The sequence below is a fragment of the Schistocerca serialis genome, chromosome 1 (assembly GCF_023864345.2).
Source record: "Schistocerca serialis cubense isolate TAMUIC-IGC-003099 chromosome 1, iqSchSeri2.2, whole genome shotgun sequence".
In the NCBI taxonomy this organism is placed as follows: Eukaryota; Metazoa; Arthropoda; class Insecta; order Orthoptera; family Acrididae; genus Schistocerca; species Schistocerca serialis.
In genome coordinates this window covers 423,583,567-423,608,541 of record NC_064638.1, presented here as the reverse complement: position 1 = coordinate 423,608,541, position 24,975 = coordinate 423,583,567, and the positions used below count along the sequence as shown (strand labels likewise).

General features: G+C 40.5%; 1 protein-coding gene across 1 annotated transcript in view; it reads left to right on the top strand.

Moving 5' to 3' along the window:
* LOC126472131 (telomerase-binding protein EST1A) overlaps positions 1–24,677 on the top strand; it is a 353,124-nt gene extending 328,447 nt beyond the window's left edge. Inside the window, exons 24-25 of the mRNA XM_050099913.1 lie at positions 21,562–21,771; positions 21,910–24,677. Of these exons, the coding sequence (XP_049955870.1) occupies positions 21,562–21,692 (131 nt within the window). The 3' untranslated portion in view covers positions 21,693–21,771; positions 21,910–24,677. The remainder of the gene's footprint in view (positions 1–21,561; positions 21,772–21,909) is intronic.
* The last annotated feature ends 298 nt before the right edge of the window (positions 24,678–24,975 follow it).

The window sequence follows — 24,975 nt, the reverse complement described above, 5'->3', positions numbered from 1 at the left end:
TGATCAAATATAAAGCAGTCTTTTTTAAGCTACACGGCCACTGGGTGCAGAATATGATCGAGCTTCAACAATCACATGGGAATAGCTGACTTTGGGACGCCTCATTTTGTGTGTGTTCAGTGACTGCTTTGGCAAGCAAGAGATAGGTACAGTCTACTGCTGCACAACATGCCATAATTAAGCTTTTCCTGAACAGGAATATTAATGCTGCTTGAATTCATCTCCGTTTATTCGATTTGGGGAAAGAATCCTTTCATATCTCCATGTGGAAAAAAAAGTGTAAGGAGTTCAGGCAATGGCAAGAGAGGGAATGTTGGAAACGTGATCCACTTGCTCTGTTCTACACTATTACTACAGCGTAGAACATGAAGACGTGCTTAAAATCTCTCAGAAACTTCAAATCGGTTGCAGAAGTGTTTACTCAGTCATGCGGAGTAAGATGGGGTTCTGGAAAGTGTCTGTTCGTTGAGCTCAAAGCTGGTGAATGAAGAGCTGCAAGAGCTGCTCCTACCAATTGATTTTCTGCAGGAATGTCTGACTCCTTGTTTATATGTCTTTGAGAAAGTCATGTTATGTTTGAGTAGTCTTGTGCAGGAACGGCTCTGTTAGGAGCGGTTAAGGCGGTGGGCAAATGTGTTGAAAGAAATTGTTCTGACACCTTTTCTTGAAATGAGGCCATTTACTGGCAGAAAAACCAACAGATGCGAATTCAAATGGGCAACATGAGTCAGGCCTGGGTAGGCAAGGGTGAGCCAAGATGGGTGGGCGAAACATAGTTTGCAGCAAACTTAGGCGAAGTTAAGGAAAAGTAGTGGCTGCCATTTGGACAAGTCCGAATGGCATGGTAACTACAGAAACAAAGTCTTCGGCGCCGCAGTACTGGGAAGAGAAAATGATCACAGCCACAGGGCGCATGGCAGAGAGAGCTTTTTCGGCCCATGGGCAGCAGGGTACCTCCAGCACGGCCATGCGATTTCCTCTGTCCTGATTGGCCAGGAGCCGAGAAAACTGCGGGGCGGCATGGAAAGTTCTGAAGCATGGCTTGGTCAGCTTCGCCTAAGCGGCATTATCTCGTCAGCACATGAGGGAGGAACATGATTGAGATTGCCCACTTCGGTGCTGACTTGCTGCTGCCAGACCATAGGATGAGAAACTGCAGACCGTAGGATGACAAAAGTACAGGCAGCTGAAGCTACCGGCTAGTGCTCGGCCATAACAAGAGAATGAAAGAAACTTATTGGAATAAAATAAAGATAGAATCCCCTACTATCTGGCTCAACCTTACACTCCTCCCCCTGAAATATGCTCACTATTTTTATATACTGTATTTAGCAATATTTCGTGACAGTACCTTTTCCGTGAAATGTTTACAAGACAATATTTGTCTTGGCTTCAGTCGTCTAGTGGAAGTATGATTCCACAATGCAGTTTCGTCGGCTGCAGAAATGACCTGGTTCAATGCGTTTGCCTCATTTTTGGTGCTTCAAATACCATTTCTTCGAATGTGGTTTCTTCTTAAAGTTTATATAAAAAAAGTAGTAACATAATTCATTTTTTCGTGTTCACTAGCAAATATTTATAACAGCGACCTGCACATTGTTCTACCGTCAACACACACCAAGAGTTCAGTGCCGACTAACTACAGTCAAAGACGACTCCAGCGTCAAAGACATTTTACACAACACACAAGCCTCCACTTGTAATCAGTCTCTTTGATATTCTTCGTCACATCAACTAATAGTAATCAATATGCTGTCACTCTCAAAAATATAAGTAAATTAGCGTAAAATAAGGCAAATTACAATTTAAAAAAATTCTGACAAAAATATAAGAAAACATTTACAACTTCCCTCATTAAATTTGGTATCGACAAATCCAGTAGAAAATAACCCATCTCCCAGATCCATTACACCCCTTCTGTGGGGGCGGAAACCGTATGTGATTTCACTCAACACGACTGTTATTTAAATGTTGACAATTTTAGTTTGCAAAGACAAAATAGATATTATTTGATTGTTAAAGGTTCCCACGGAAGACGGCGGGGGGGTTAGACTACGGGTGGGCGTAGCCTTAGACTACGGGTGGGCGTAGAGACTTTGAAGGCCTTTTAGGGGTCACAAAGGGGCTTACACACTTCAACAATATTATGTTGACGCAAGAGCAAGGAATAAATGTTATAAAACATCAAAACAAAATTACATCAGTTGAAAAGTGTGATTAAAACACATTGGAAGGTAATAGTTTGAATCAGAAGTACACGCCAAGCATCTTTGTTTCATAAATGAATTTAAAAGCATATACGTATCACCACTGAAGTTACGCGCAAGGCTGAATGGCGCAACATGGCGCGTTATGTTGTCCTTGGTGGGCAGCGCACAAGCTGCCGGCTAGAAGGGGGTGTGGCAGTTGCCGAGCCCGTCCACTGGAACTCAGCGCAGTGAAGTATGAGGGGAGGTTCACACATTTCACACACATTTAAAAAGGGATTAACACTGGGGGAGCACTTCACTATGATGCGCCAGTTTTCACATTAGTTAATAACACAGTTGAACTCTTAAAACTAAAGGAGGGCATATGCCTTCATAGGCTTTACTTTCGAATCATGGGCGATATTTGCCATGAGGCTGAGGTTTTGGAACTATTGGAGGGGATGGTTGTAACCATTTGCAAAATGTATCCATATCAGTACAATAATAAAAATAGCAGTGACCAGGGTTACTGTGACACTGGGCATAATAGTTGTATGTAGATTAGTGGCTGTCTGCCAACAGGTGATATCGTAAGGAATTTGTCCTCTCTGGTGTTTTGAAAGGTCATCGATTGACGTTAAAAGGTGATCATTTGTTATATTAGATAAAACAAGTAATTCAGTTGACAAAGGAACCACGAATGAACTTTCAGGTAGAAAAAACATAGGTAAATGGGTGCGAATACTGTTAGAGTAAGTCATACTGGCATGAAAGGCTACAAGTGGCATAATAACATAGCAATACGAACTGTTTGCTAAAAATCCGCTGTTTGAGATTTCTGTCTCGTATGTTTGTGACTGGAAGTTATGTTCATAGCAACGAAGTGTTAATATCGTAGGTTGGTCTAATGCGTATTGGTGGTTTGTGCTAATGATCCTAAACCAGTGTTCTGCTAGGCGAACAATGGTTTGTGAACAGGGTGGCGATTGATGCTTTCCCCAGAAAAAACCATCCTAATCCCTTAGGATGGTTTCGAAGGGCGATTTCATGGCACATGAAATTATGAACATGTATGCATTCATTCAACTGATTTTGGGACATTGTAGTATATTTTTGGTGATCTGGACTAATGACTAGAATGTCCGCTGTATTCCAGCGTATATACTGTCTGGTTGCTGACCACGCAACAGGGAACACATGCAATCTTGTAACACTCAAATTGACAATACGAACAGGCAAGGGGTATAAGTTTACAGAACTCTAGGGTGTTGGCTCATTTTAATAACTGAGTCATAGCCATAGCATAATAATCGGGTAACATAACTTCATGTGCGGGCAACACTAAATGCATTGACGGTGGCAAATCAGTGGTAACATTTTACAGTTTTTGAATGAATCATTTGGGAGGTAAAAGTTCTGAACTCAGAATTCCTTGCAATCCTAATTGTTTTGTGACACGTAAATTGACAAGTAGCAGTTTGGTAATCTGCACATTATGTGATAGTGTTTGTATGGCATCAGATGCTTCAAGGTTTAGTGTAAGGTTGGATATCTCGGCTTGTATAGTCGCTAAGTCCTGTGGTACAGAGTTCTTAAAAGATTCATATTGGTGGAGTATCATAGCTGTAACACTGCATATTTGCCTAGTGTATGATAACAGATTGTCTTCAATGTGCATTAATCGTACTTGTTGGCGTAATAATGCCTCATGGTTCTGTTGAGTAAATATGTCGATTTGTCTGCTGTATTTATTCCAATGTTGGGCATCTTTATGATCGGGCACTCCAAACAAAGATTTGAGTATGGCACCTCCAGCGTTGAACTAGGCTCGTTTCACGCATGGGGCTGGTACGGTTGAAACTATACTACACAGTTCGTGTTGAAGGTGATCAATATTTTGCCTAAGATCATGTAATACCAGTAAAGCTTTCTTCTGACCTGTTTGTACAAGCAATGATTCATATCCTCACATTTGATTGGCAGTTTGTTGCAACACTAACTCTTCCTTTATGAGGGGCATAGTATCAAGTACAGTTTTAATCACTAGATGATGTGGGGTATACCGTAGACTTCGTAGTTTCTCAAACATGATGCCTGACACCGATGGGTGGTTCGTAAATGGAGGAGCACTGGAAATCATACAAATTGCTGACAGCAGAAGCATCATCTTCATGATGAGACAATAGTTGAGAACAGTGAAGTGGCAAATTTAATAGGCCAGGTAGCGGAGCACTTGCGTCCACGTAATTCCAAACGTCTAAAATCTGGAAAAAAAAACAATGATCTCAAATCCTTCTGGCAGACCAGAATGGCGAAAATACATTGCATGAACAACAGAAAAGATGACAATCATTTGTTTTATTACCTTGAGTGTAGAGTAGTGAATGAAGATAGGATGTGCACACCAATAGGACTTTCAGACACGGTTCAAAAGAGGTGACTGAAGGTTACAAGGAGAGCTGATCTCCCTTTATGTTGGGGAATAAACGTATTCGCGGAAGTGAAGGGGAAGTATTTGCTGAGCAACGAACTGGGCCAGTGATTTTTCAAGTCAATGGGCATGGAACAACGAACTACACAGTGTACAAAGTGTTCGACATCAAAGTTGATGGCGGTAGCACTAATAATGCGGGTGGGAGTCAGCGCGGCAGCTATGTCAGAGCAGTGTGCGGCAGATGACTTCAAGGCTGTTTCTCACGCTATGTCACTGTGCTACGCAGGAAGTAAGCGGTGGGTCTAAGAATGAGAGGGAAACACTGTTTACTGTGCTGACTGTACTTTGCACTCTCGATTACTTGCAGAACGGATAGGATATTCCCCATGTTACTGGGCTCCTGCACCTGATGAATGTATTTATGTGGTTCAGAGTGAGAAGTGACGAATAAAAATGTCACAGGAGGGGTAAAATATTATTGACTAAGAATGGTAGTTGAGCGCAATCGATATGGTTTATTCAATGATGACCAACAAAATAATAATTATAAGGCATGTAATTATGGATTCATGCATACATTGAATAGATAAGTTCGTCTGCTAGGTTCGGGTTCATGTTCTCGGGCACTAAAATTGTGTCGTTGAATGTCAACATTGTTGAGAACGAGAATAGAAAAAAAAAACTTGATGAGAATCTAGAAACTTCCACAGTGGAAACAGAAAACTTAAGGGTTTGAATTAGAAAAGACTAAGTTGAGCGTAATTTCTGATGAGCTTTTCCTTTATGAAGGTACATTGTTGACACGACGGTTTCATCTACTTAACCGTTTATATGACAATACTGCGATTCCAAGATATCTGCTACGTACTTCTTCTTAAAAATCGACATCTCTAAAAAAAAACCAAATTCACCATCTTCATCCTCTCACCATTTTGCAACTAAATTCGCCATCTTTATTACTCCTTGGTGTTGGCCTCATTGGCTCCAACTAGTTGCTTAAAACTCACATCTATCCTTGGATATATCGCAGTGCCCTGAGACACGTCATACAGTTAAATACTACTGCTTCAGTAGTCAGTGAGCCTTCAGAAAATACAATGGAAGAACAATGTCAAAGAATACACGGGTTTTGAACTGAGATTTCCTTTTACTGGCAGTTAAGCTGTGGGCTAGATGCGGTTCGTGTCTGACAGTGCTTAAACAGCGATCGTCGGAGAGCATGGAACACTGTTTTCGCGAACTCTTCTTCGACACGAAAGATTAAAGTACATGGAATGGACTGTGGCATGAAAAATAAAGGTGTAATGAACGTTGTGGTTAGCTGAAGTCTTCACGGTTGTTGGCTGCTTCATACAAGATGCATGACTCTTCAGGTTGTGTTCTGTTGCAAGTTGAAAGATGAAAGTGGGTAGGACGGACTGTGCCGCAAAAATTGAAAAGTTAAGGAATATGACATACCGTATTTACTCGAATCTAAGCCGCACTCGAATCTAAGCCGCACATGAAAAATGAGACTCGAAATAAAGGGGAAAAAAAAATTCCCGAATCTAAGCCGCACGTGAAATTTGAGACTCGAAATTCAAGGGGAGAGAGAAGTTTTAGGTCGCACCTCCAAATCGAAACAAAGTTGGTCCATCTTAACAAGACACAATTTAGGTCGAATGAAAGACGATACAGCTTCAGTAGTTTGGTTCGAGTCGTAAGCTTAGCAGGTAAGCTTTACGAGGTAGCCATTGCTATGCGTCGGGCGCTCCGTCCTTATTTACAGGGGTACCTTTCCTTTTTCACGTGCTTCGTCTGGTTTGAATCGATTGCCTATTTTGCTTTGATCTGATAAGTGCCGTTTTCTTTGTTATAGGTGTTTACGCCACTCTAAGCTGAAAATGCATTACTGTACTGTGTCATGCATTGTTTGTCGCATTCTGATAATGAGTGTTTACGGCCTGTTGCCGCTCGCGGTATGACTTGCTTACTGTTTTAAAAAAAGAGAGGAATCGTCTCATTAGCGAAACAATGGCAAGAGACTGCTATTTGTTGTTACTCACACTGCTGCTTTCTTTGATAATGATTAACAAGAACCAAATAATAGACTGCGTATGATAGAACATATTCTGAATGAGAGTTAGGCGAAAATTTTTCTCCGTTTGAAAATCTTTGTGGCCGCTTCTTTAGGACATCAAATTCTGCACAGAAATTAGAGTCATGTTAGATTTAAAAATCTAGTCAGTTGCCGTGCTTCATTTCTGACTGTATCACTATTAGGCATAAGAATAATACGAATATAAACACGGCACGGTATGTATATTCTTCTGCGTTTGCTGTTGTCTCACTCTAGTTTCGTAGTTTATTAGGCAGACAGGATTTAAATGAGATAGCAGCAAACACGAAAGAATACATGGCAAAATGTTTATATTCGTATTCTTTCTTATGGTGCAGAGAATACTGCATGTGATTCACATTTCTTCAGGTTCCTATTAGCAACCACTTCTTCTCACAGGTAGGAAAAATTTCAGAACGTAGAGTTGGCCATATTGACAAACATCCCAAACAGTCTCTCCAGTCGGATTTTCATAGTACATTGAAATTCTGCTACATTGGAAGGTGAACAATATGGAATTTGTATTTACTTTGTTGGATAATGTATGAAAATGCAGTGGTCGAAACTCAGGGCGGAGAAAAAAGCTCGTCTTCCACCTTTTTTTTTACTGACGCAGAGGTTTTGGCGCCAGTATTTATCTTTGTGCCTACAAAGCATGCCTGTGTAGCGCTACATATATTCGACGGCAGAAGTTAGTTGTGGTGGCACCTACCAACATTTTTCAGAACTTCCGCTTGCTTTGCACTCGATTCTAAGCTGCAGGCGGTTTTTTGGATTACAAAAACCGGAAAAAAAGTGCGGCTTAGATTCGAGTAAATACGGTAGACAGCTAGGAAACCGCTCGATTGTCAGTCGCATCACACAAGGTGCGTGCCCTTACGGGTTGTCCTTTCGAAGTCAGTTTAACTAGGTGTTGTGTCCAATACTGGTTAGCACTCGCATAGAGTGACAGCAGAATTGAATGTTACTTATCGGTGGCAAACACCTTTCCCACAAGAACAATGAATGATGGTGCTTAATTGTAAGAAGGGAGGAACAATATCTCATTTGATGCCACTGGAAAGGTAGATAGCACCGGTACTGTTGTCAGAATGAACTAGCAAACTGTTCGCTCCTTGACGGAAGAGGAAAACCAGGATAGCTTCCACGATTCGATAGCAGAGTAAGTGATACAGGGGAGGGCAAAACACCTCAGCAGACATCATTTTTGGCTCTCAACTGGGTTGGTTCCCAGCAAATTGCTCACTTAATGTGTCCCGGAGGTTGAGGGGGGGGGGGGGGGGGGGGGGGGGGGGGAAGAAGAAAAAGAAGAATCGCAGAGGCGCCTTCATTATTCAGTTAACATCAAGGGGGGAACGTAATAAGTTGGCGCAAGAGCCAGATGGGATTGATTGCCCTCTGGTTTATTAACGAACAAGGTGTATGGCCAAAATCTCTTGCCCTGTGGGGGTTATTTATTCCGTTTACATGACCTACAGTAGAGGCATGTGGCATGTCCCTCCAAATAAGCATTCCAACACAAATGAAATAAAGCATGATTAAATCTTACGTTACCCTTCCAAAATAGTTTCTTACATAGAACATTATTAGTAAACACTTAAATAAAGGGCAATACTTGCGAACTTACTCTGGCATAATTGAAATCCCACAAAATAAATAACTACCCTCATAACTATGGCAACAAATTAACACATGGAAATATTAGGCTCATTGACACAATGCTAAATTACTGGTGCTGCCAAAACTCTCAGAGGATTGCTTTGGTAAATAATTGATGATAAAACCTAGACAAAATGAATACTGAAAATAGTATTTAGACACAAGTAATTGGCAACCCATCCCAGTGACACACGTGGTGGCAAAACTGCGATAGAAACAAAAGTACAAAATATTATCTCCCTTACACAAAACTCCCCTTATTCTCGTTACATTTCGTAGCAAAATAAGTATAAGTATTCTCTTGTTTGTATCTCCATACTGATTGACATGTCTTTGGTATGTCTACCTACATGAATGCTATCGTTAAGTTGTGCCAATGTTATTAGTAATGCTGTATAATAGTACAGTGTCAAGTTAATACTTCCTCTAGCAGTGTCTTTGTTTAAAGTGGTTTCACGTCTCTTTCAGTTTTCAGATCGATAATTGCCATTACCCTCCTTGATATTATTAAAGATTAACCTCTTTTGTACGCTATCTCCTGCTTTAATTTGTACTCCTTGTCTCATAATTACGTAATGTTGGTTGTTGGCACCTTCCTAACCAATTGCGCTGAGTTATAATTGTTGTTCCTTTTGTTAACTCTTTCACCTACCTGCTCCCTAATACTCGTTGACGACGGTTCGAGGATACTGGTTGCCTCTCGATGATGTCAACATAACTTACCTGTCGGTGTTTTTGTTTTTGTTGTTTGTCTCCTTAGTGTTGAAAATGTGCGTAAAGTTATACAAAATACTCGTGTAGTGGTTAAGAATTCTATGTTGAGAATCAGTGCTGCTTGAGGCGCTAAGATGCAGCAGGCGTCGCACTCGCTAGATAGCAGAGTGCTGACATTATGAAAATGCGTGGATCTAACCAGTGCAGGAGCAGCTCTGGCATGTGTGGCTAAGGGGTCCGTCCTACTGGCAGGACTTCGAGCACTAACTAACTCCAGAATATTTCTTTGCGAAAGGCGGGTTCAGTGATAGTTTTATAGTACTAATGGTGACTGCCAATGAAACTCGTATACCTAATGTTGTAGATAGAGGCATAGATGACTTCTCAAGTAACTCATCGCAGGTCATGGGTTCGATGCTAGTAGGAACTGTCTGTTTCCCAACTGATGTATGCGGCAGTTTTATATTTTACTTTGACCATTACTCTATTGAAAGTTACTTGCATGTTGTTCAATTGGAACTTTTATCTCTCTCTTCTTTACAACTCCTTATTAGTACATACATAAAACACTCTCACTGATACTGTTGCAACAGATTAAAGATTAAGTTCAGTAATAGTTCTATTAGCGAAGGTAAAAATGGTCTCGTATAAGGTGTAGATGTTTCGTGTACTTCTTGCTTTTGCTAATGTTTATTGCTTTATACTGCACTAGGTGATACGGCTTAGATGCTTCGGGAATGAGGGGTGTGTGCTTTCTTAGCATTTGTTTCTCTTGCCTATTGCTGGATACAAAACAGATGGCTGGGCTTGGTCCCAGTGGGAGGTGAGGCGGTGGTTGAGAGCAGAAAAGGGCCTCTGTATGTGGAGGCAGGATAGCCTTTTTTACTATGCAGTGAGTGAAATTCCTCTGAGCGGTTACTAAATTTGTTCCAGGATTACCTTAAGTCGTTCACGACATTTATTCACGGAGGGCCTTCTTTTCAAGGGATGTAGATAACTCAATCGTTAAAATTCACAGAACTGTCACGATTCATTTACTCACTTAGACACTCTGTTCTTCTAAAATGTATGTAATTGATAGATTTTATATTTCTGCATGAACTGTGATGACGAATTTACTCTTAAATATCGTTTACTTGAAACTTGGGGCTAATAACTTCTGAAATTGACAGTGGGGTATGCAGTTAGGACTGTTGTTCTGGATTAGTATTAACTTGGTTTTTACTCTACTTTAGATCTGTTTATTAGCTGCGAGAGTGGCAATACAACATAGCTGGAGACTGATTTGAGACCCCAACATCTCCTATTTGGTGAATTTGGCGGTATTAATAAAACTAGTTGAATCTGCAAGGCAATATTAGGCTGGTGAGTTTACTTTTATAACTATCTTCTTCGGGTCTGTTGGTTACATTGTAACCATATGGTGGAAGATGTGGAAGCATATCGTGGGGGCCTACTCCACCACAGTAAAGGTGCATGGCCTGTGGGAAGGATGGAGGGGAGCGAGGAGTACCACGTCACAAGGCAGCGCAGGGTGGGGCGGAATCCTAATGGTCGCTCACTTGGCGGGGAGGGCAAGGCTTGCGGTTTGTAAACAAACTGCATGCAGCTATCTTGTCTGGCATTAACCAGCGACTTTCTCTTTTGCATTTGGTGTACCGAAACACGTAGTATCATGAAAACTTGACTTGTTTTCTCTCCAGTGGCATATTAAGAAACAATATAATAGCATTTAGGTAGGGCTCCTTTTACATTTAAAGTAACATATTTGATGTTAACTTGAATGTAAGTAGAGGGCGGCAGGTTGCCTTTGATCTTGTGTTAATGGCAGTTACGAATATGTGTTACTAACATACTTTTATGGCAAAGCTTTAACAGCTGTTCCTGTACAAACTGTTCACTAAATCAACATGTGAAGTGTCATTCCATTTGACATATAAAAGATTAATTGATTCTTACTCTGTGTGTTCTACTGACGGGCAACTTTTCCCCTTAATTCTCTTACTACTGAGTGATTGTGTTCTCTTTTCCACTACAACAACATTACTGGAGACATTGAATGATGCAAGACAAAATGATTACAAAAAACTCCAGTCCCTATTAACATATGACATCCTAACTTCTTTTACAGATGGTTGCCAAAACTTAATGAATACTTAAAAATAACATGCACAACTTAAATGAATATATTGCAACGACGGCAGTTTCCCGTCAGTTAATTCTTCTGCTTCACTAAAGGCTTTTCAAATTAAATACATGGCATGTTGCACCTAGTCCCTGGATCGTAATCCATAGGGGTGTTTTGACCTGCTATAGGTAGTTGCACTACTTTCTTTCTTGTCTTCTTGGCTGGGGCTACTTGTGTAGCAGGCTCTGCTTCACTGTCAAACGGAGGTGGCTCGGAACCCTTATACAACTTTAACCTGTCAAAATGAACGACCACTGTCCGTTCTGCTAACTGAATTTCTGCATTTACCAGTGAATTAAGCTGCATGATGAGGAGTAAACTTCTTCGTCCTTCCCTTCTTAACTACTGGATTGCGCAACATCACTAAATCTCCTACCTCGTACTCGGGCATTATTGCTCTCTCATTACTCCTTTTTAACTGCTGAGCCATAACTTTTTAATTGTTTCCTCTTATTTTCTTCCAAACAGCTTTTAAACGTCGTGCCAAACCCTTCACGTCTGTGGATCTAATCCCTGGGGGCAGTTTGTCAATTTCAAAAGGCGAATTCATGGGTTGGCCATATACTGCCTCGCAGGGGGAGTATCCAGTGGCCTCATGGACACGGCTATTATATGCTGACATGATGTATTGGATGTCCCTGTCCCAGTCAGAATGATTTTTATTGACATACGCGTAACTGTGTGGTGGATTTGCTCTAAGCAAGCTAGCTTTAGGGTGAAACGGGGCCATTCTCCACTTTTTGATTCGCAATAGTCAACAAACTTCTGTAAATAATGTGACATAAAGTTCATGCCTTGGTCTGTAAGTATAGCTTCAGGACTTCCATGTGGTAACACCAAGTGGGTGAGAAATGCTTGAGCTGCAGTTTCTGCTGACATGTCCGGTATGGGGACAAGAATTAGGAATCTGGAAAAATTGACAATATGTATCGGTTATTCTGTGGACTCAAAGGGAAAGGACCGACAATATCTACTGCTATTAAGGCCCAGGGACAAGTGGCTTTTGGCACTTATTGTAAGGGCACCTTCGTTTGAGGCAGCAATTACCTCTTAACGCAGGGCAAACAATTTTGTATATACTTTTGCACGTCTCGCCGTCTGCCTTCCCAGAAATAACGGGCAACTATTTGACAATTGGTGGTGCGAAGACCATTAAGACACGCTTGCAGGCTATCATGATGTTGTTGTTGTTGTGGTCTTCAGTCCTGAGACTGGTTTGATGCAGCTCTCCATGCTACTCTATCCTGTGCAAGCTTTTTCATCTCCCAGTACCTACTGCAACCTACATCCTTCTGAATCTGCTTAGTGTATTCATCTCTTGGTCTCCCTCTACGATTTTTACCCTCCACGCTGCCCTCCAATACTAAATTGGTGATCCCTTGATGCCTCAGAACATGTCCTACCAACCGATCCCTTCTTCTGGTCAAGTTGTGCCACAAACTTCTCTTCTCCCCAATCCTATTCAATACTTCCTCATTAGTTATGTGATCTACCCATCTAATCTTCAGCATTCTTCTGTAGCACCACATTTCGAAAGCTTCTATTCTCTTCTTGTCCAAACTATTTATCGTCGCTATCATGATATTGTGCTATTATCTTAGGACACAATTCTTTCGGTATTACTACTTGTTTACCCAGTGGGGTTTTTCGATACAAAATTCCATCTTTGACAGAAAATTCGGGCATAGTTTCATACCTCTGGCAGTCAACATCTCTTTGCTGCACTTCCCTCAATTCTTCAATAGAAATATAATTGGCAACAATTACTCTAACCTTCCAGCTTAATGCATCAGTGTTTTGATGCAACTTGCCTGGTTTATGTTTCACCTCATATTCAAATTCGCTCAATTTTAAAGCCCAACGAGTTAAGTTGGTGCTGGGATCTTTTAAGGGGACCACACCCTGCCTATCTAACCCATGTTAATTTAGGCAAGTATTTGACCCATTTCTGAAAAAACTATTTGATGCAGGTCCTTAACATTTTTGCTGTATATTACATGATGCTAATAGAGTCACCTGTACTAAAATCTACTTTATCCATTTTATGGTTTTTAAGAAATACTTCTTTAAATTTATTAACAACAAATATTAAGTTTTTTCTGCAGTATATATATATGAGGTGACTTACCGAACAAAAGCGCTGGCAGGTCGATAGACACACAAACATACACACAAAATTCAAGCTTTCGCAACAAACTGTTGCCTCATCAGGAAAGAGGGAAGGAGAGGGGAAGACGAAAGGAAGTGGGTTTTAAGGGAGAGGGTAAGGAGTCATTCCAATCCCGGGAGCGGAAAGACTTACCTTAGGGGGAAAAAAGGACAGGTATACACTCGCACACACGCACATATCCATCCACACATGTGTCTGTATGTGTGGATGGATATGTGCGTGTGTGCGAGTGTATACCTGTCCTTTTTTCCCCCTAAGGTAAGTCTTTCCGCTCCCGGGATTGGAATGACTCCTTACCCTCTCCCTTAAAACCCACTTCCTTTCGTCTTCCCCTCTCCTTCCCTCTTTCCTGATGAGGCAACAGTTTGTTGCGAAAGCTTGAATTTTGTGTGTATGTTTGTGTTTGTTTGTGTGTCTATCGACCTGCCAGCGTTTTTGTTCGGTAAGTCACCTCATCTTTGTTTTTATATATAATTTTTCCCACGTGGAATGTTTCCTTCTATTTTATATATATATATATATATATATATATATATATATATATATATATATATATAGAGGGAAACATTCCACGTAGGAAAAATATATCTAAAAACAAAGATGATGTGACTTACCAAATGAAAGTGCTGGCAGGTCGACAGACACTCAAACAAACACAAACATACACACAAAATTCAAGCTTTCGCAACAAACTGTTGCCTCATCAGGAAAGAGGGAAGGAGAGGGAAAGACGAAAGGATGTGGGTTTTAAGGGAGAGGGTAAGGAGTCATTCCAATTCCGAGAGCAAAACCCACATCCTTTCGTCTTTCCCTCTCCTTCCCTCTTTCCTGATGAGGCAACAGTTTGTTGCGAAAGCTTGAATTTTGTGTGTATGTTTGTGTGTCTGTCGACCTGCCAGCACTTTCATTTGGTAAGTCACATCATCTTTGTTCTTAGATATATATTTCCTACGTGGAATGTTTGACTTTCTAATGGGGAAGAGGTGGCTTTTTATGTTATGCAGGGTCTCTGAAAAATTTCATTCATTTATGTATGATAGTTTCTGATATAATGGGGCATATGTACTGAAAATTTTAGTTTGCGGGAAATTGACTTTAAAGAAAAAACTTTTGAAATTTGTTACTTACAGTTAATTAAAACTGTCCTGCTGCATATGATGGCCCTTCTTTGGCCTCTAGTAGGTCTTCCAGCTTCTTTTTCACCTTCCTGGATGTTTGTCTTGCTTTATTGGCCATATTAGATGCAGACCTGCCTGCATCGGCTATCGTCATTTTAACGCAGTGTTGCAGCCCAATGATCGTATTTTCACCAGGATTAATTCCTAGCTTTTTCAGTACCCAACGCTTTCCAATATTATCACAACTGAATGTAATAACAGCATAATGAACTCCTAGTTTCATTGTATGCATGCCTACAAATACCGTTTTAGGAAGGAGGTTCCAAATTATGCTGTTGAAACATTCATTTGGATTCTGTGTCTGCCCATGCAGACATTTCCTCAGAGGGTCAGGATGAGCCAAGTCTCTGAAAATAGGTTTACTTGCTGTAATAACAGCAGCAGGAAGAGAATGCTGGTGAGAATAATATTCTCCAGTTGCCTGAGCCCTATTGTATTTGCACCACAAATTTTCTCCTGATGGACACAATCCATGACATGGCTTATCATCAGTAGAGAACTTACAGAAGAATATGGCCCAAACATCTCTCTTGATTGCCTCCTAATTTTCTTTATTTCTCCTAATTGCCTGCCCATAGTATACCTGCAAGTTTTTTTATTTCAGTTTTAGTTAACAGACCCTGTCTGGTCAACAATTTTCCATCTTACCATATCAACAGTCAGTTTTCTCAGCCTTGTTCCCAAACATTTTTGAACATGGCCTACACATTCTATTTTGCTAATAATGGCATCTCAGTATGGCTTAGAGTTCACCACATTGTTGTATGCCTTACTGTCATCATCGCCCAAATATTTGGTGTACGGTATGCCTCCCTAAATATTTGGTGTACCATACATCTCTTGTTTCTACGGAGCGATGAAATATTTGTTGTACTCTATGAACTTCCATACCACCACTTGTTCCTCAAAAATTAGCCACACAGGTGTGTTCTTTATGTTCATTGACTTTATAACATTTGCAATATTTAGACATTATCTCCACATCTAACACTTTACCGATGTCTACACTCGTGGCAGCCACTACTTCATTCAGAGAAGTATGTCCTCTTTTCAGCCAACTTCCATCAAGTGCAACTGCAATATCCTAACATCCATCATTTTCTTCCACTGCTTCCCTAGCAGCCAGTTTCATGCTTTCCTCACTGACCTCATATACAGCTTTCTCTAATACTACAGTCAGTTTTTCAAATTTATTTGGTGATTGATGTAAGTTCATCGCTGAACAAAAATGTTCTCCCTGCAGCCATGCCCTTGCCAATGGATCGTAAGGCATAAACTAATCTAGTATTGATTTCATAAGGGGCACTTGCATCTGGTTTTGAAGAACTCGTAAATGAAATCACAGCTGAGCATTTAGTGCAAATTAAATCCAAAGCAATTGCTAGGCCTTTTCTCCCACTGGCGCTCTCACAAATTTTCACATTCTGTGACTCACCACTCTGTCTACATTGTACAAATTTAGAAATTACATCTGATAATATTCTCAAGTTTATTATAATGTTACTGCACCCCTTGTCACTTACAGTAAATTTGTTGCAACTCTCTTGAAATGGTGAGAGCTTCTTTGATGATGCACTTGTTGAAGAATTACAATTAGAAACATAGTTGCCCGGCGACATAACCTCCTGTACAGAAAGCTTTCTAAACTTGTTTCCTCTAAATTGTCGTTTCTTGAAAATGCCTTTACGTTTCGTCATCTTCAACAAACAACTACTCGCAATCACACTTGAACAAAAGTAACCTTGTGTTTGAAAGCGTGTTGTTTACAAACAGCAGAAACAAAAGAATACTGACCTTTACATTCCAAGGGTAGCTAAAACCTTCGGGAGAAAAAAAAAGAAAAAAAAATTGATGTGCAATGTAGGGGATATAAAGATGTAAAATATATGCAGAAAAATGGGTGACAGAAAAGTGGGCATGGTACATAAATGCACATAGTAGAAAAATGCCCCTTAAATGCTTGAAAAAATTTTTTTTCAGCAAAATCCTTTTCAGAGTACTTAAATATGATGAAAACCGAAAATCGAACCCGGACCTGAACCACAGTGTGGTCGCCTTAGGCTTAGCATCCACTGTAATGCGACGTGATCCGTAACAACAGTAAACTTCCTCCCATACAAATAGCATCGAAAGTACATTACATCAAACGTGAGAGCTGAAAGTTCCTTCTCCGTTGTATTGTTTTTCAGTTCCACTTTGTTAAGCTGTCGTGATGCATAACCAATTGGTCGCTCTTCTCCATCAATTTCTTGTGACAAAATGGCTCCTATGGCATAATCTGAGGCATCTGCCGACAGAATAAATGGTTTTTCAAAATCGGGGTAGGCTAGTACAGGGGCTCTAGTCAAAACATGTTGAATTTGTTGCACCGCTTCATCACATTCCTTGGTCCAGGTGAAACTAACTCCTTTCTTCAATAGTTTAGTCAGGGGATTAGCAATGGTAACATAATTGTTCACAAAACGTCTATAATAATTCGCGAGGCATAAGAATGACTATAATTCTTTGGTACTCCTTGGTGTTGGAAAGTCCTTCACTGCTGTGGTCAAACGGGGATCCAGTTTGACACCTTCCTCACTTATTATGTGTCCTAAATATTGTACCTGCGATTGGGCAAAGGCACACTTCTCCATTTTCACAATCAGGTGGGCTCCTTTCAACCTTTCCAATACATCCCTCAATCTCTCTGCATGTTCCTTTATAGTCATAGAAAAAATGATAATGTCTTCTAAATATACTAAACATGTCGTGGGTTTTAATCCGTGCAGCAACAAGTCTGCAAATTTCTGGAAAGTGTCAGGTGCATTCCTCAAACCAAATGGCATTCTTACAAATTCATATAGTCCCATAGGTACAACGAAAGCAGTTTTATGGCGATCAGGAAGTGCAACAGGGATCCGGTGATATCCAGAGTGCAAATGAAGTGTGGTGAAAAACTTACACTGCCTAGTCGGTCCAAGGTTTCATCGATACATGGTAGGGGATATGTGTTCGGAGTAGTTACTTGGTCCACCATCCTCATATTGAAACATAGTCGATAGGCTTTATCACTATTTATGACTTCTTTGGCACGTCAACCATGGGAGATGCCCACGAGCTTGAGGAAGGCGGAATAATTTCTGCTGCTGAATCGTATCTTCGACTACTGATTGCAAATGATACGGTAAACAATATGGCTTTTCTAGAATGAAATTTTCACTCTACAGCAGAGTGTGCGCTGATATGAAACTTCCTGACATTACAATTGTGTGCTGGACCGAGACTCGAACTCGGGACCTTTGCCTTTCGCGGGCAAGTGCCAGTATGTTGGTAACAAGGAGGCCAGTTGACGGGCCTGTAACTAACCTGCCTGCATGCTAGACACAATGGACTAGCTTCCGCAGCTCGTGCTCTAGTGGCTAGAGTCACTGCCTCTGGATCACAGTGCCCGGGTTCGATTCCCGGCCGGCTTGGGGATTTTCTCTGCCTGGCGACTGGGTGTTTGTGTTGTTTTTTTCATTTCATCATCATTCGTGACAGAGGCTAGACTGGACTGACTAAAAAATGGGACATCATACGAGCACTGATGACCACACGGTTGAGCGCCTCACTAAAAATTGGGACATCGTACGAGTGCTGATGACTGCGCGGTTGAGCGCCCCACAAATCAAACATTATCAGCATCAACACTGGACCTATACCTGGAGTTATGTAGAATGAAATTTTCACTCTACAGCGGAGTGTGCGCTGATATGAAACTTCCTGGCAGATTAAAACTGTGTGCCGGACCGAGACTCGAACTCGGGACCTTTGCCTTTTGCGGGCAAGTGCTCTAACGACTGAGCTACCCAAGCATGACTCACACCCCGTCCTCACAGCTTTAATTCCGCCAGTACCTCGTCTCCTACCTTCTAAACTTCACAGAAGCTCTCCTGGGAACCTTGCAGAACTAGCACTTCCATCCAAGACCACTAATATGAAATCGGGGTGGCTGCAGCACCCTTCGATCATTTTTATCTACAAATAACACACTAACTTGTGCACCAGTATCAATTAGAATCGTAACTAATTTGTTCCTGACTATGCCACTTACACAATATGTTCCATCTCTTTACTCTATCTGGTCCTAGTCGGGGGGGGGGGGGGGGGTAGTGGAGCCTGCCCCCCCAGTAGTTTACCAGATTTGACCTCACGTTACAGCGGTGACCACGCATCCGATTAGAAAAAATAGTGACTTTGTTGGGCAAACATTATTGAGATGGCCTACAGTCTGGCAAATAGTGTAGATATATGCGCGACAGCACATTGCCTTGTGGTTAGGTCTCCCACAACACTGACAAATTACTTCCCTTGCTAATACTGCTAATGGCTCCGGGGGATGCGGTGTGACAGTGCAGAAGCGCAATACATCTTCGCGTACTACTGCGAAACGAACTGTATCAAACAGAGAGGTGGCGTTTTAGCTTCTCCACTAATTTGAGGGACAATGCCGCGAATAAACACAACAATAACACAAGCTTCTGCTTCCGAGCGCAAAATCCTGCTCTCACTGGTGTTTTTGCCTAGCTTATAGGTACGACAAGATACAGCTTGTATGCGATCTGCTAAAGCATCATAATCCTCGTTAGCCTTCTGCCTAAGAGTTGATAACTGATCTCTGTAATATCCTATACCTCTGGTGTCGGAATAATGCGTAATTAATCCGCAGGCCAAAACATCAAAATCATGTGTATCACACAATTCGTCCACTGTCTTTATGAACATTCTTGCTTTGCCTGTCAACTTCAATCTGGCTACATTGGCCAATAGATCATCCGGCCAGGCACAAGTACTAGCCACATCACGAATACTCTGTACGAACATAACCACATTTTTATGGGACTTTCCAGAAAAGGTGGAAATGAAAGAAGCCGCAGGAAAATTGCTTACACTTTCCATGTTAGCTGAGGTAGTGATAGTTGTATTAGTGACAAAATTAGTATTAGCTGTCACGGGTTGTACAGTTGTTACAGGTGTGGAGCTAGCCACAGGTACAGAAGTTCACACACTGGCTTCCAGTGTCTGTTTCAAGATGCGGTTTTGCTCGATTAACTCTTGATTTTGTATGAATAATTAGTTTATTTTAGCATTAATATCCTCGAGTGGATCTTGTGAGACAGCTGCCTCTCAGGGAGTATCCCATTCCGTTGCTCGAGTTAAAGAGGGACCACAAAATAACCTAGTCTGGTGGTGGACGGCCTGCGATGTTAAGGTTTGAAGCGACGCTGCGACTTACATTGAAGTTGAGTTGGCTCAGTGTGCTGGTGGCGGCAACAGCGTGGTGAAGTGGAGAACGGCAGGATCGTTGGTGGATGTCATAGATGCAGGCTGGCTGCTACTGGACCCTCGGGTGGTGGCGGATGTGTTGGCAGCTGATGGCGGTGGCTCTCCTGGCACTCGGCTGCATGCCCCTCATGCGGCGGTGGACGAGGTTTGTCTCGTGTTGCTGGTTTTCTCGGACTCAAGCGGCTGTGGCACGTGCCCTGTGGGTTTCTACTGACACAGCCACATCCTGTGCAATGCGAACGTGGCGGCCGGCTGGCGCATTCTATATGCGTGAAATGTTCGGCACTAAAATCGTAATGAAGTGGAAGCATCCCGCCACGGCGTACCGCTCATTGTCCATAGAAAAGTGCTAATGATGTTATGGCATGGGGCTACTGCCAAGATACCCTTGCTGGGAGAATTTAAATTATCGACAAAGTTGCTATGGGAACGAATCCCGATTCTGACACCAGTTTGTTTAGGAACGGCTCTCTTAGGAGCGGCTAAGGCGGTGGGCAAATGTGTTGAAAGAAGTTGTTCTGACACCTTTTCTGGAAATGAGGCCATTTATTGGCAGAAAAACCAACAGATGCGAATTCAAATGGGCAACATGAGTCAGGCCTGGGGAGGTGTGGCAGCTACAGGAACAAAGTTCTCGGTGCCGCAGTGGGAAGAGATGATGATGATAACAGCCGCAGGGCGCATGGCAGAGAGAGCGTTTTCAGCCGACAGGCAGCATGGTGACTCCAGGGCAGGGTGCCTCCAGCACGGCCATGCGATTTCCTCCGTCCTGATAGGCCAGGAGCCGAGAAAACTGCGGGGGGTGGCATGGAAAATTCCAAAGCATGACTTAGTCATCTTCGCCTAAGTGGCATTACCTCGTCAGCACACGAGGGAGGCATGTGATCGAGATTGCCCAGCTCGGTGCTCACTAGCTGTTGCCAGACCATGGAACGAGAAAATTACAGGCAGGTGAAGCAACCAGCTAATGCTTCTACTGGCTAATACTTGACCATAACAAGAGAATGAAATAAACCTTTTGAAATAAAATAAAGATAGAATTCCCTACTATCTGGCTCAACCTTACAGTCTTCATTAGTGTGCATCTGTCACAGAAGTCACTGAACTGATGGCTTTTCTTTTTTCTGTTACTTACATTGTAAATGTTTTGGTGTAAAGCAATTGCTAGGCTTACTATTTAGGGCCATTTTCACAGTTCAAGTAACAGTAAGTTGGTCAACAGCTATTCTTAATGGCGGTCGGCAAGAATTTTTCATGTTGAAAACCATTTTTATCAATATTAAGAATGACAGTTACTTCCAATACTATTCTGTTTGTTCATTCATTCATTAAAATAATTTAGTTTCACACTTATAATTTAATACTATGTGTATAATATATGCCAGCTGGATAAATTTAAAAAGTTAAAAGAATTACATAGAAGAATGCTAAGTGTTTATTTAATAGCTTACTTTCACTATTTAATTCACAAAGCGACAGCTGTACAGGCCATTACATTCCTCCAACAGGCACAGCTACCAGTACCGTTGATGGACACACATAAAAATAAATGAAAACAAATACTTGTAAGTTTGGGGACTACGGGGCATATCAAAACAACACATACAATATGTTAAATATGTTGCAGGTGAGACAAGGCGACTGTACCGGGAGGTAGTGTTATTGACAGAGGACCGCAACCTACGCGTGAAGGCGCTGGGGCTGGACGTGCCGGTGCGCGAGGTGCCTGACTTCGTGCGGTGGGCGGGACTGGGCTGAACCCCCACCCTCACTCACACACAAACAGGTCCCACCGCCAAAGGCCGCAGCTGCTAATGCCGCGGTCCGACTTGCCCAGGTAGTTCGATGAAATATTTCTTAAATCTCTTCCCCCCCCCCCCCCCCCCCTCCACCCCCCGTCTCTCTCTGCTCACACTTAATTAATAATCAATTTTTTAGTAGTGACGTAATTTGATATACACTTTTATATTTGCAGCAAGCAGCCGTATGTTGCGCGGTCAGCAATGATGCTGTGAGGGGGGGTGCCATAATGTCTCCAGACACAGCCAGCCCAACATGCGGCTGTCTCATTTTTTGGTACAAAAGCCTTGAGGTACATCATTTCTCACTAAACACATTGAAATTTGATTTTGACTAATGTCGTTACCTCTGCGTGCATATCGTGTACTGTACTGATAGTAATGCATGCTCTGCTGTATGTTGACCAGTAATGTATTTGTATATTTTATTATGTTTGGTTGTGAAATGTATCACATTCCCACCAAATCAAAGGATAAGTCTATACATTGTACGGTGTGTGTGACTTGACAACAAAGTTGTTCCATTGTGGTGAAGTTATTGGCTGTTTCTTGTTGTTAGTGAGTCCATTGTTATTTAAGATGTCTGCACTGTCTCATTTTCTTTTAATAAAGCTCTCTGCGTGTCAGGGTATGTAAATGTCATGTACTTATTTATTGATTTTTATATTTATGTGTTTTACTATCACTCTGGTTGAATTTTTGTTTGTCGGGTGTAGGATTTTGTTAAAACTGTTTAGTAAGTGGTTCACATTAAAAATTGTGCAAGTTGGTGCAGTGATCAGAAGTGTGTAGCAATGGCTTGTAGAATTTTGTTGTGCAAGTGTGCTGGCCTTTCGTGTACTTATATTTAATACCTTTAACGTGTGTGTGAGTGGGATTTGTTTGTAAGAAGTTGCCATTAAGCCAATGTAGATACTTTGTTCAACAATAAAGTGAATATTTTATAGACTTAGTGTATAAAGTCATAATACTACTGTTATGAAATTGTCTCAGGAAATGGAAATGGCATTTCAGAGAATATGATTATTGATGAATGTGAGGTGATCAATGCTCAATGATAAAATTGAAAATATTGGTTTATTTTCAGTGTTCGATCTATCACATAGGGATACCATTACAAGATTGTAAAATTAATTGTTCATGTACACAGTATAATGCTGTAAATGTGGGTATATAAATATTGCATGTTTAAAGGTTTCTTATGTTTCTAATTTTATTCGTGTCTCAAGATTATCATGTATCCAAACAATCATATTGGAAAAATTTATTATGCCTGATTTCATAGAAAAAAAAAAAGGTGTTCTGTTGTTCGTGATTGATCTATATTAAGTCACAAGAGTATTTTTATAACTGATGTTTTGTCAGTGAGAATCTTAAAGCATATGTGATCAGTGTAAATAATAGTAGCAAACCTGTTCAATTAATTATTTTTGTTGTAATTAAAATATAATTACAGTTGTTTGCTGGTGCCAGATATAACCATTCTGGCAGTAGAAAATTCCTTATAATAAATGAAATGTTTTGGATACCTACTTCTACTACATAAATGTCTTAGTTATTTAGTCTTTTGTTTTTTTTAAAAAAAAAAGAAAACCATTGGTATGCTCTTACGAAAGACAGAGCAGTATTACCAATGTTAGTGTATGAGTGAGAACATTGTGTTTAAATTTTGTACTTCGTTGTTTACCATACAGTCCATGTTTCATTAACATTTTCCCCTGGTGCAGGCACAGTATTTGTTACAAGTGGTATCTTCATTGCTATTTATCTTCTTTTGTGATCATCTTGTAGCCATCATCAGAATGTTTCTGAAGTGTTTTGTGACTGTGAGAGTCCATCAAATTGATAATAATGTTTTATATATTATAGTGACAAATATTACAGAATTTTGATCTTATTTCTGTGTGTAAAGCACAGTTCTTCAGAATATAAGAAGTATGTTATTTGGTGATGCTTCTTGATAGACATGACTTTATGTAACTTCGTATGCAAGAAGTTAAATAAATAGACTCCCTTCTTGTACCATGAAGTGAAGTGCTTCAACAATGACTTATGCACATTGTTTGGGGTAGATACTTAAATAATCTCATGTATGGCAGTTGGAATTATTGCATAAAGGATGAATAAATATATGTATGAAATATAAGATCAATCTTTGAAATATAAGATCAATCTTACTATGATGTTGTGTTTTAAAGGAAGACTGTATTTTTCCAGAAGTGCTTCTCTTTAAATTATAAACAGATTTGATCATAAACTATTTTTCTAAACCTCTAATGAAATTTGAGACTAATCAATATATCATTCTGTGGTCAGATATCTCTAGTGCCTGAGCTTGTGGGTTCATTCTAATCACCCAAACTGCATTTTCGCATCTACTTGCCAAGACTTTTTTCTGTAGTAGTGCAAGTTCACAGCATCTTTTTTAGCCATTATAGCCACTTATTTGAGAATAAACATTGAGCAATGGTGTTTTAATTTAAGTCTTGCACAGCATTAGAGTGATTATGTGAAATTATATGTAGAGTTCAAGGAAACACTTGTGCACAAGTCATATTGATGTAAATTGTTATCTCAGTGACAACCGCAGGGCCACTTTATGCGAATGTTCATCATAATTTTACTTATGGGGTGTAGAAACTACTTTAAATGGCTTTCAGAAGAATGGCTTCATTTAAATGAAGTGCTTTTACCAGCACTAGAACATTTTCTGTACATCAGAAACGCTTTTTGTCAGTGATGAACATGTTCATTTTTGTAAACAGTTTATTGGATGAAGATAATATCAAAGTGTATATGAAAATATATGATGTTTGTTTTTTACTGTGTATATGAAACATTTGATGTTTTGGAAAACCCACTAGATGTAACTGTCACTGTGAGAAAATTTTGTGAACATCGTTATAAATTATACAAACAATAAATATATCAAGTGAACAACTAATTTGATTATTTTATTATTTTCATCATAAAAATTGGAAATGTGTTGTTTGTGTTGCATGAAACATGGTTCATTGAATTAGCACAGTAATAATATGTGCATGAACGCTTTCTTACTCTCTTGCTTCTTGTTGCAATTTGTCTTTTGTTGATTGATTACTCATTAAGACTGAAAGTATATTGTAATATGACAGGGAAAAGAAAATTGGACATTAAAAGGTGCTCTATTTTACTAAATACTGTATTAACTGTCAAACTAAGAGTCAATGTGGGCAACATATTATGTTATGCATACTGACATT